Source organism: Arachis hypogaea, chromosome 7 (assembly GCF_003086295.3).
Source record: "Arachis hypogaea cultivar Tifrunner chromosome 7, arahy.Tifrunner.gnm2.J5K5, whole genome shotgun sequence".
Classification (NCBI taxonomy): Eukaryota; Viridiplantae; Streptophyta; class Magnoliopsida; order Fabales; family Fabaceae; genus Arachis; species Arachis hypogaea.
The window spans coordinates 8,757,098-8,771,042 of record NC_092042.1 but is presented as its reverse complement, the minus strand read 5'-3'; the positions used below and the strand labels follow the sequence as shown (position 1 = coordinate 8,771,042).

General features: G+C 30.4%; 1 protein-coding gene across 1 annotated transcript; it reads right to left on the bottom strand.

Moving 5' to 3' along the window:
• Positions 1–128: 128 nt before the first annotated feature.
• Positions 129–4,174, bottom strand: LOC112702346 (uncharacterized). The gene is made up of 4 exons (XM_025753343.3): positions 3,448–4,174; positions 2,214–2,699; positions 951–1,463; positions 129–536 (listed from the first exon to the last, which is right to left on the bottom strand). The coding sequence occupies exons 1-4, from the start codon at positions 3,949–3,951 to the stop codon at positions 453–455; spliced, it is 1,587 nt and encodes a 528-aa protein (XP_025609128.1). The 5' UTR covers positions 3,952–4,174; the 3' UTR covers positions 129–452.
• Between the last annotated feature and the right edge of the window lie 9,771 nt (positions 4,175–13,945).

The window sequence follows — 13,945 nt, the reverse complement described above, 5'->3', positions numbered from 1 at the left end:
TCCTTGTGCCTAACTCGCCACTATAGAAAGATTGAAACAAGAAACTAAAATTGGCTGATTGATGGCAGATAACCTTTTTGTTTCCCAAGCTGTTTTGAATTAAATGATGCTATAATGACAGCGTTGTCTTAACAACTGAATAACTTGTATGTAACATAATTTTAAAGGGAGAAAAAAGATGCACTTCTAAAGTTTGTGAATTCTGAATGACAATCAAGTCCTAGAACAAAACATGCCAATCTTGGTACACATTTGCCGTGCAATGAGCTTGGCTTATATTATGAACCCTAAAAGGGATACTATAACTGCAAAACCAATCCAAAAATGTTCCGAAACCATCATAGAACAGTGCCCTCTCCTGACATTGTATGGATAAAGGGGAAAAAAAATGAAAATTCAAACTGTTCATGTGTGAAGTGAAGATTACATTGAAGGAACAGGAATCTCAGGCATTATGAAGGAGCTGAGAAGCTGAACCTAAAACCAGTCTTGCCTCGATCATGTTCATGCTTCCTGAGTATATAAAAGTAGTTACCCTGAAAAACAAGAATCGTGCAGGTGAGATTAATAAGTTTTGGTACAAAGCAACTAAAATAGTAGAATATCAACGATTATTAAGAACAATGCTAATCTCCCAGTTCTGATACATTAAATTACAATGATAAATTCAAATATGAAATAATGTCAAGTGACTTCACCCGGCAAGTTCAGATGACGGATCGGATTTTCAGGAAGATGATATTATAAGCAAGTATTAAGTGCTCAGCTCAGAGCGAAAAGTGAGGGAGAAAGGGGAGATTAAAGTATCTAGATTTCTTTAAAAAATATATTTCCCTTCCCACCATACATTTTGCAGTCTATCATTGGCATTTCACTTCAATATTTTCCCACATTTTTTAGTAGCGTGACCTACTTCTTAGTTAGATATAGAGGTTGAAAATGAAGCTGACCTCTAGGCGGAAGAGTCGTGTGGGAATAACAATTCCACACCCGACCGATGTTCGAAAGGATTCTACGAACTTTCGAGCAGAGAATTGCTTATATTCATTCTGAGTTAGTTTGGCAGCATTACCCGAACCAGCAAAAACATGTCCATGGATTCCATGTTCTCTCAACCACTTGATTGGAAGATCAAAAGATAGGTCTGCAAATGCAGTAACAGCAAGATCTCCTCCTATAAAATCCCATCCAGGGGAATCACTGTTGTTACCATCAGCTCTATCCCTACTTTGCCTCCGTGGTTCAGTAGGACCTAACCCCCTAGTTTTAAAGCCCCATAATGTTGTTGGTCCTCCTAAGGTACAAACTGGGGAGAAGTCACCACCCAAATAAAACCTTTCTGGCAGTGGAGATGTCTTGTTCATGAATCCTTGTCCCCATGGAAAAACAGCACCGGCAGAAATCCCAAGGTTCAATGCTGTATTATAAAACCCAAAGGGGACAGCAAAACGAACATCAAATTCCTGCATTGGAACTGGAAGTATTACAGAGCTACTTAAGAAAAAAGAATTTTAAAAGGGGCAACAAAAATAAAATAAATAACAGATATGAAGATCCAGAAGGTATGCCTTGCCTTGGTGGACAATTTCTGACTATTTTACCATTAAAACAAGGTTAAACTGTTTTGGTCATCAAGGTTTATCCTGGGGGATGAATGTCTTATGGCCTAATATCACATCCACCACTCAGCAGTGAAGTTATTATGTGGACAATTTCAGCAAAATGAAATCCTAAAATCTAGCTCACTATCAACAAGATACTGAATCCATTGAAAAAGCATAGCACCATAAGCAATCAATCATCTCAAGATAGAGTCACCATTTGAATTCACCATAAGCAATCAATCATCTCAAGATAGAATCACCATTTGAATTAACCAAATACATTGTTAAATATATTAGCATCTCTAGTTTTAGTTTTGACAGCCAACATCATCTGAACTGAATGATGTCATCAGAGATAGCAAGAGACAAATGCTAATGCAGATTATCTTATATGGGAAGTGGTTCTGATATTTTCCCAATCCAAGGAGATAGTTCCACATGCTCGAACTATGTCAATTAAGAATATTACCAAGATTATTCCAATAATTTCTAGTTCTTCTATCACTATCACTCAATAGAAAGATTATCATGTGTAATTAATAACAGACAAATTAAAACTTTTGCAGTGCAGCATATAAGTCAACAGACAATAAAAGGATTTAATCAAACCTGACGGAGAAACCGCAAACTCCGGTTATCTGGTGCAAGACCACCAAGATGGGTGGTAGAGAGAAAAGCATAGCCTCTTGTAGGCCTAATAGGTGAATTTCTCCTGTCCATTTTAAAGGTATACTTCAAAGATGAAAGTAAACCGTGCCCAAGCTGCCTCCTTATAGACCTGGATGATGTTTGTGATGGATCTGTCAATGTGCGCCACCCAAGACTGTAAACCAAGTCATGGTGCTTTGTGGAGATCAATCCAAGAGAAGCACCCAGTAACTGTTCTTTATACGAAGAAAACTCCTGCCAATCTTGGGAAATCAACGATATCCGTGCCACAATAGGGCTCAACAGTTTTTTAATTCGAGGCGCATAGACCCCTAAGCTCAACTCTGTTGCTTGGCTGCCACCGTATGCCAAAGAAGTATCCCATATATCACCATAACCCAACAAGTTCTTGTACTTCAGAGCACACTCAAGAGTCCAAGAACTAGTCTACAAAAATCATTGCACGATTCCCACAAGAGAAAGAAAAGAATGATGCATTAGAATCTTTTCCTTATTAGAATTAGCATATCCAACAATACATTATGTATATCATTTTGTTCACTAAATTACAATTCAAGTCAGTCTAATGAGTGTTTAAATGACTTCAAAACAACTTCTAACAAAATGTTCTAAACATAGTAATCATAGAATTTTGTGATTTTGAAAATCAAATCTTCATGGTTATTCAACAGCACACAAAGGCATGCCAAATTTTCGAAATGACCTATATTTCAAGTCAAGGGGAGTCTTAGAGCAACAGTTGAACAGTCCCGGTGAGATCTTAAGGCTACGGATTCAAGTCATGGAATTGGCCACTAATGCATCAAATTAGGCTGCCTACATTACATCTATTGGGAGTGGCACTAGGATGCTTTGCACCAGGCTACCCTTTTCTTTACACCATTTTCAAGTATTTATAAATGTTTTACAAATTTCTACTGCTTACTTTTCTAGACACTACCAAAAAAGTATGAGAACAAATATGTCAAAAGTTGACATTAATAAGCTTTAAACATCAACCAATATGACCAATCCTACATATATGATCATCTCTGCAGTAAATTCTCTAAAATCCAAAATTCATGCCATCAATTTTCTCAAATGCAAACACGGCACTAACATCCAAAAATCCACGGGCAAGTAAAATAACCCTAGAAACTTGAATCCAAAACAAGAAATGAGAACAAGTAGATACCGAGGGTTTGGTATAAACGCCGCATTCGCCGGAAACGGTGTTGTTGGACTCAACTACATCAACGACAACGTTTGCAGTATTGGGAAGCTCTTTGGGACCAGGCTCGAGCCTGACCTTGCAAGAATCGAAGATTTCAAGAGCCTGGAGCCTGGCAATGGCGGCTTCGCAAGCACGCATGAGGTCCTGCATGGTGGTGGCAGTCTCGATTCCCTTGAGCTCCGCTTCGATGACCCAATCCTTGGTCTTCGTGTTGCCTTTTACAAGAACATCGTGGACTCTGATTGGGACCATCTCCGACGAGAGTCTCCGCGCCAGCGTTTCGACCTTGAAACGCTGCTCACGGAGCTTCGAGGCTGCGGACTGAGGGGTTCGAAGATTTGGCAATACGTCTTCTTCTTCTTCTTCTTCGTTTTCTTCTTGTTCTTTTTCATCTTCTGGTTCGTCGTCTTCTTCATGTTCTTGTTCGGCATTGTCAGTGAGAGGGTGTGGTTCTGTGTTTGTCATTTATGGAGGGAGCTTAGTTAAGTGTGTTGGAGATTCTGTTTTGAATGTTGGAAGAAAGAAGAAGAAAAATGAATTTGCAGTTTTTGTGAATAAAACGCTGCCCAAGAAGACGGCGATGTAGATGCTAATTCAATTCACCTTCTTCCTCCATTTCCTGCTCTTTTTCAACTTGCCCAAAAAAAAAAAAAAATTTAAGGTCTTACTCAAGTTGAAAATTCAATCCAGTCGATTTTACGTAAAATTGATATTTGATATTTGAGAGTTGTTAGATGATTTAACTAATTTGACTAAATTTTCATCTAATAATTTTCAGATATCGACTTTACTTTACGTGAATTTTTATAAGCCAAGAATCAGCCAACTGATAAACCAGTGTTTCTTTTTCTTGTAAATTGGATAGTTTTGAATATGATTTCTATGTTTCATGTATTACCATTAATAATATGGAATCAACTAATGAATGATCAAACATCTGTTCTGTGATTATCTCTTAATACTAGTATATCTTCCCTCATGTTTTGAACGTGGTCAACAATAATTTAACAAATAAATTAAATTATAAATTAATAAAACTAATTATAATTAATTATGTTGTTCCATTTTTGGCTGATTATTAGTTTGTTCCATATACTTTTTCTTTTTTATTTTATAAGGGTGTGTTTTTCTTTAAAATGGAAGAAAACGGGATTTAACATTTTAATTATAGTTGTTAAAATTAAAGTGTTGATTGAATATTTGAATCGATTAAATTAGTAGTTTATTGATTTACTGATTCAACTGATAAATTATTGGTTAAATAAGTAGAATCAATCTTGCCTAAATAAAAAATATAAAATAATAAAAAATTGAATAAATTAAAGTTTTCGGTTTCAAATTAATTATTCTTTAAAAAAAATAAAGTACTAATTTAATCTTCCACAATAACAAACGGTAATATTTATATGTAGTGTTAACTACTGTGACGTATCTTTTAATTTTTGTAGCAAAATTTTACCTGTTTTAATATAATTTATAATAAATAAAGAGCAATTAATAAATATTATATGAAAACTCAAAAAATAATGAATGCTTCATTATCCAAAACTACATCATTTTCATACTTATGTGACAGTAACAAGACATGCATCATTGTAGATAACAAAATACATGGGTAATTTTATTTTGTTTCGCAATTTGCACTATTCATTAATGAAAGGATATACATGTCCACTGTTTATTATCGTGGAGGATCGAATTAATACTTTCTTTTCTAGGACTAATTAGTCCTAAATCGAATTTCTTGAAAATCTAATTGTCACTTTACTCTAAAAAATTTAAAATAAATATTTTTACTAATATTTTAATATGTATATGTAAATGTTAAAAATATTTAATACTTATTTTAATAATTATATAAATCCTAAAGAATTATAAATTAAAAAAATAGTATAAAACTAAAAATAAATTATATATATATATATATATATATATATATATATATATATATAGCACACATTATAATAAAGGAACAAATAGTCAAGTAGTATGGCATGGTATGTTGGAAGGCAGCTAGAGTATATGAGTTCAAACCGGTTCTCGGATTTGTATCGAACCGGTTAGTTTTGGCCAATTTGTGACGAATTGTTCGGTTTTTGGTAGTTTATTTGTATTTTCGGTCTATATTTCTAATCGAACTGATAAAACTATTAGTTTAATAATTTTTCCATCGAATCGATTGGTTCTTACAACTACGGATTTAACAAGACACTAAGGAATTATTTGTGCATTCGGTCCATACTTCCAACCGAACCAGTAAAACTACCAATTTATTGATTTTTCGGTCAAATCGGATGGTTTTTACAACTACAGATTTAACAGGACACTAAAGAACCGTCTTGACAGATTTGCATTCTGTCCATATACGCCTCCTTGTACGTCTTTCTTCAAAATAGCCAACCCTCTTCTAGAACTCAAAATAGCCACTTTCTCGTATCAGTACCTCATATTTAAACTCATCATTTTTAACTATACTAGTGTATGTTTCCGTACTCTGTGCAGGATAATACATAAAATTATATGAAAAAATTTATTAAAAAATTAAATAAATTATATATAGTAATTATTATTATAAATATTTTATGAAGTTATAATTAAAATCAAACACTCGGAATTTTTAATATTAAAAATAATTAGTATTTGTCTTAATTAATTTGTGTTTGTTGACTGATCATCTCACTCGTCCGCTTAAAAAATTATTAGGAGTTAAAATCTCACTTTGTGTGTGTAGCAATCCATTGGCTAACGGTAAACCCTTAATAAATGGAATATCAATACGTGGTTAGACTTGACAGAAGCACTCGAATACGCAGGTACTTGACCCATCCATGCCCGATTGGAGAGGGTAATAACTTGACTCGAGTCGGGACAGATTTTGCTCAGGATAGAACATGGTCGTGTTTAGGGTGTACCTGCCCCGGATATATACATATAAACACTTTTTAGGAATTAGAATTTACCTCACATCATAGATTTAGTGATTCACAGTTTCAGTACATACTCTATAGCCATGCAAGAGAAATCCAGTCATCTTCGCCCAGAGTCTTTTTCTTCTCGGCTTCTTCACAAAAAACCTCATAGCTCCCGTCATCGTCGTTGCTGAGCCCATCGCCGCCTACCCCTTCACAGTTCCCATCTTCCTTCACAGCTCATGTCGCCATCGCTGTTTATTCCGTTATCGTCGCTTCAAGTTGGACAAGTTGAAAATAGGCATGCATGAGATCATTTTTGCATGTAATTATTTCTGAATTTTTTCATCCAAATTTGATCTATGTGGTTCAGTATTTAGTATGGCGATCATTGTGGTTTTGTTGCGACACTAATATGATAAAAGTTACGGTAATTTCATAACTAATATATGATACATACCAGATTATTAAAGTAATTAGGGAAATAACATTAAGATGTGTGCATAAAATTTATAAGATGTGATTATCTTAGAAAAATATATATGTATAGCCCAAGTGGAAGATTATTAGAAAATTATTATTTCTTAATATATTTATAGACAATACATATATTAATTATAATACCAAATTAAGTAATTTCACATTAAATGACTTATATAACGATGATCTTATTTATTGTCATAAATTTTGAATTAAATAAGTCATTATTATTTTTTATTTGAATAAATGAGATTAAAACCATAGATACTATTTTATTTGAGTTTTAGAATTTAACGAGTGTCACACTCAAATATAAATAATGACTTTAGGATTTTGGTTTCTAACACATCAAACTCGCCGTCGTAGCTCTTTTCCTACAGTAGAATTGTGATTCAGCCCTATTAGAGATACAGAAAAGTTTTGGTTGACGAAAATCAAAGAACCACAAGAGTCAAGCTCTCTTATCTCAATCATGCTCTCGAATGAAAAGACACTTCCGCGCTCTCAGTTATATTTCTTAATGATTTAACATAGATGATCTTGAGGTTGAGAAATCCTAAAAATTTCAGATAAAATAAAATTTTTATTCAATCAAATGATGATAAATAATTTTATTAAATTAAATTATATTGATGTGATCATTGGATGACAAAAAATGCTAGAAAAATAAATAAATAATATTTTAAGAGTATAAAAATATTAAATTGTCATTTTAATTTACTTTTTTTAATCAATGACAATAAATATCCTGAATTAATTAAATTTTTGCAAAAAATTATATACCTAAAATTATTTTATTTCTTTAAAAATCTTTTGAACATACAATGGTTCAATGAGAGGTTGACTATTGAGAATTGAATATAATATTTTTAAATTCGTATTTTCAATAAAAAGATGTACTTAATTCTATCCATTATAAATAATTATATATTCACTATTACTTATCCATCTAAATAATTCTAACATTGATAGAATATTATTTTTAAATGCAAAAAAATTTAAAATATATTTATTCTATTTCAAAAATCAATATTCATATATTTTTTTAAAAAAAATGACAAAAATATTACATTTCTTAGTTAAAAAATGTAATAGACAATTAAATATCACTAATGAATAAAAATGAATGGGATATAATAAATAATAATTTTAGTAATATAATTAATTAAATTAAATTATTATATACAATTTTTATTTTTTATCTTATTATAATTTAAGTTAATATTAATGGTAAAAAACTAATTTTAAATAATCTCAATTTGTATTTTATAGCATAATTAAAGCACAATTCATAATTTTTTATTTTGTGACTAATTAATATTTTTTAAATTTTTTGGTTAAATCTTCTGTATTTTATAATTGATAAATTTTCTCTACAAATACAAATTTGTGATGAATACAACTATAATTAATTAAGAAAATAAAAAAATCAAATAAAAGATAAAAAATAGAGTAAAAAATTATTTTGAAACTAAAAATTTGTATCTTATTATATAATCAATTTTGTTACTCACTTCTTTTATATCCAAAAAAGTATATAATATCACACTTATTTTAAAAATGACGAAATTCTTCAAATACACGGTATAATGTATAATTTAAGAATCATAAGATAAAAAATATCTAAAATTTTATAATAGTATTTAAAATTTTCAATAACGATAATACAAAGAGTTTAAATCTACCAAATGAATTCTAAACCTCAATTCAATAGTTACCCTTTGCGCATCTTATTTAAATTTGAATTTTAAAATTTTATTTGTATCTTCTTTTTTTCTCCTAATATAAATTATTTTTGACAAAAAATAGAAAAAAATCTATTAGGCCAAAAAAATATTCTATCAAAAATTATTATAAGAAAATTTATAATTAGAGAGGAAAATAATAAAAGCATTAATAATAATAAAAAAAATAAACTCATATTAAAGAATGTTAGAAAAGAAATAATAAAGTTCATATTAATAATAATAATGTTGAAGAATGATGTTAATGCTTTAGGTTTTTACTCTCTGCCTTTGGCCATCGTTTTTTTTTTCTTTCTTTGCTTTTTTATTTAAATTATTAAGTCATAAAAAATAAAGAACAATTCAAAAAAACAAAAACAACAAGATCAATAGTAATTATATAAATTAAAATACATATGAAAAAAATAAACTATTATATGATAAAATTAACATGAGTTATATTTTATCATTAAATAAACAAATTTAACTCAAAACAAAATTACATGTACAAAAAAAAAAGAGTTAAAATATCCAAAATGATAAAAATGTTATTTTTATAAAACAGTGAACTTCTAACTAAATTAGATTGTATTAATTATTATTAGAAAGGGTAAGAGAGAATAGTAGTAAAAAGATTTGTGTGTATTTAAGTTATGTAAAATGATACACTATAAAAGGATATTTATAAGTGTTAAGAGAATCGAAATAATAAAGTCGTAATATCTTATAATAAATATTTAAATATGTTAAATAATGTTAATTGATCTAATTGATCTTAATTATATTCTAATATCTCTCCTCAAACTCAAGTGACAACTTGAGTTTGAAACTTATTTGAAACAACTAAATAAAAAAACATAAATTGATTGATAAAAGAAATAAAAGGATAAATAAGACAAGAATTGAAATTGAATAGAAAAGATAAATTGTAATTGAAATAAAAATAAAAATGATAGGTTGAAATTAAATACAAAGAGAATCACTCTACTTTCTACCCAATTTTTTGACGCAACAAAAAGAGACTCCTCGACCTAACTTGTCAATGCCATAGTTTGGAAATTGAATCGAATGACTCTTCAACCTTCTATCCAATTCCCCGATGCAAAAAGAGAGACTCCTCAACCTCAATTGTCCACACCATAGTTTTATCACGAAATCAAAAAAGAGGTTTTCAAAACCTCTAAATCATTCTATATTTCTACTACCCTAGTTGATGAGGTATTTATAATCTCTTAAGTTAAAATATAGAGAATTCTGAGTTCATAAATATAAGAACCAATCTATTAATTAAATAAATAAAATAAAAACACTTTAAATTAAATTAAAATATTCTAAAAATACAAACTAATATCTTCTAAATAACACTTAACTTTATATAACGAACATTTAAAACTCGCATCGCTATTAGTTAAAACACTAATATCAGTAATAACTACAATTTTAGATAATAATATGCAATCATCTTATAATTACAATATTACCTTGTATGGAAAACATGTAACAGAAATTCAAGAAACGGTTATTAAATGGACATAGAAAAAGGGCAATTCACATAAATAAATTGTTTCACCTTTAAAATTACGCAAATGTATTGTTTCACATATTTATAGAAATCGCTATTGATAGTAGCGGTTTACACAAACACAGAATTCGCTGCTGCCAGCTGCGGATTACGTTGAGTTGTGGTAGCATGAAAACCGCTATTGCCTGCCGCTGCATGATTATGATTGGTCATAAACCGCTACTATCAGTAGCGGTTTATATACATTGGTTTATGTATGTAAAACCGCTAGAGGCAGCAGCGGTTTACGTTGAGCATGAAAACAAATAGTAAAACTAATCTTTATCTAAAAAATAATTACAAAACAAATAATTAATGATATATACTATTTAAATAATATCATAAATAAAAAATTTAATTTATCATTTTACAATATAATTTAAAAAATATAAATATGCATGTGATAAATTTTTTATTTGTATTTATTATTAAAAGTGAGACTAAATTACAAATAAAAAAAATACAATACTCAAAGTATTAAATTATATAAATCAAGACTAATTTTTTTTATTCTCATCTCTTTTAAAATTTATAAATAATAAAATAATTTATTTTTAGCCAGAAGTTCACTAAATCATATATTTTCTTTTTAAAAATCACTTCATTCTCTCTTATTTATATCAACCATACAAAAGAGATTCGGAGAGTTTGAAACCTATGTTGTATTCTTTGCTGCTGATTTGTATTTAAGGTTCTAGCTAAATGAATTTTTTTTATTTGTGCAACTTTATTATTTTATGCCAAAAAATAAAAATTATTTGTATTTTATAGTTGATTGATTGGATAAATAATAGTGATAGCATCATAATTTTGATGAATAAAATAAAAAATATAAATATCCATGTAATAATTTTTTATTTGTATTTATTATTAAAATAAGACTAAATAACAAATCAAAGAGTGAGTATTGACAGAGTACTAAAATATATAAACTAAGACTAATTTTTTTATATTCATCCCTTCTACAACTCACGAATGATAAAATAATTTATTTTTAGTAAAGAATAGTGAATCATTTTGATCATTCATGAGTTTTAAAAGGGACGAAGATAAAAAAAAATTAGTCTTAGTTTATATATTCTAGTACTCTGTGAATACTCCCTCTTTGATTTGCTATTTAGTCTCATTTTAATAATAAATACAAATAAAAAATTATTACATGCATATTTATATTTTTTTATTTTATTCATCAAAATTATGATGCTATCACTATTATTTATCCAATCAATCAACTGTAAAATACAAATAATTTTTATTTTTTGGCATAAAATAACAAAGTTGCACAAATAAAAAAAATTCATTTAGCTAGAACCTCGCAGCAAGGAACACAATCCAGGTTTCAAACTCTCCAAATCTCTTTTGTATGGTTGATATAAATAAAAGAGAATGAAGTGATTTTTAAAAAGAAAATATATGATTTAGTGAACTTTTGGCTAAAAATAAATTATTTTATTATTTATAAATTTTAAAAGAGATGAGAATAAAAAAATTAGTCTTGATTTATATAATTTAATACTTTGAGTATTGTATTTTTTTTATTTGTAATTTAGTCTCACTTTTAATAATAAATACAAATAAAAAAATTATTACATGCATATTTATATTTTTTAAATTATATTGTGAAATGATAAATTAAATTTTTTTATTTATGATATTATTTAAATACTATATATCATTAATTATTTGTTTTGTAATTATTTTTTAGATAAAGATTAGTTTTACTATTTGTTTTCATACTCAATGTAAATCGCTGTTGCCTCTAGCAGTTTACATTCGTAAACCAATGCACATAAACCGCTACATCTAGTAGCGATTTATGACCAATCATAATGATGCAGAAACCGCGACAGGCAACAGCGGTTAACATACTACCACAACTCAACGTAATTCGCGACTAACAGTAGTGGATTATGTGTTTGTGTAAATCGCTACTGTTAGTAATGATTTTCATAGATATATGAAATAATGTATTTGCATTATCGTTTTGAAAATAATGTATTTATATAATTTTAAAGGTAAAATAATTTATTTAGGTAAATTGCCCATAGAAAAATCAACACAAAATTATTTAAAGCAGGAAACGAAGAGAAAGCTCAAGATCAACTGAATCTAAATGCTTGAGAAGCATCAACCGAGACGACTAGTAGCATTCAAGCAAAAGAAATTCTAGGTAAGAACAATTTTTTTTCCTTCTCTTTATATTTGACCAAACACTAATTTAAAATGAAGAATCATGTTATTATTTTCATGTAAAATTAATAGTTAAAAATTATTAAATAATTTAATTTATTTAATTCAATTATTATCTAATAATTTTCAATTATCAACTTTACATAAAAATAAATATATTAGTTTAATTCTTTTTTCTTAGTGTTGGCTTGTATCGTTCCCCTACTAGCAATGAGAGGGACGATAGTTCAAGAGCTTGTTCTCGTTTAGCGAAGCGGGGCGCCACTGAGGCCATAGCTCACATTGGAGAGTAGGCCACAGGTCTTAAGAAGAGACCACACAAGCTTAATAGAAGGGCAATTTACTTATTTAAATAAAATGGCAGAATCCTTTACTTAAATATGCAAAACGGATTGTTGTTACGTGCATGTGTAAAAATCCTATTCAATGTAATCCGTGGCAACCCACCATGATTTTCGAAACGTGCATAAACCGTGGCAGGTCCCAGCGGTTTAGGGAGAAACATTATTGAGTGTAAACCGTGGGAGGTCCCAGCGGTTTACGAAGGAGGCGTGGCAGGAATAAACCGTGGTAAGTCACCACGGTTTATGAGGAGAATGTACTGGTCATAAACCCTTGCAGGTTACAACAGTTTATGTAGGGTAAATAATGGCCAGAAAACCTTGTAGGTTTCCACGGTTTACAATGACGGGAACTCTATATATATGTGGGTGATTCAAGCTCCATAAGAGATCATTCTCACAATGGCTAGTGAGGAAGAGAGTTTTCTTGCCTTAGTGCATTGCTCTGGGAAAATAAAAAAAAGCAAAAGCTATGGTGTGAAGTTTACCGACAGAGAACCACTGAGTATTTTTATCTGTTCGTCGATGAGTTTGTCAGATTTGAAGAACAGCATCTTGGAGAAGTTTGGCGTGTTGGGTAGCAAGTGGGTGAAGAAACTATTCTACAAGATTCCCATGGCGGTTGTCTCGACCGGTGTTCAGTATGAAACCTTTGCGGTTAAGGCTGATGAAGATATTAGGATTTTGTTCTACTGTGTAAGGAGTTTTCCGGAGATCAGAATCCATGAGTTGTTCGCGAAGTTGGAGGTTGGTGTCGATAGTTCTGGGGCATCCGCTCCAGTTCCTAGCCCAGCTGCCACGGGTGGTGCATCTAGTTCGATGCCTGCGGTCAGACCGTATCTTCCGCCGGTTCAATCACCTTCGTTTGCAGCTGATTTAGACCGAACGGAGGTTGTTGGTTCTGTACCTTTGGAGAATGCAGCAGTCATTGAGCCTCCCTACGTTGTGGGCACCGGTGGTGGCCTGTTACCTTATATCGAAGACATTGGTGGACCTGATCAAGTAGAAAATGCAATGCGTGACGATAAGTCTGACCAGGAGCCTGTTGATATCGTAGGTGACAACGACGATGACACAGATGGCGATCCACATGCGCAGCATCGGCCTTCAAGTTCTGCTTCTCATCAGTACCCTCCACACTTCTCCACACTAAACTTGGATGCTCTTGGTCAACAGGAAGACGGTGGTAACACAGTGGGGGGATCTTCTACAGAATTTCAGATTGGGCAATCATTCTAGAGTAAAGATGAAGCT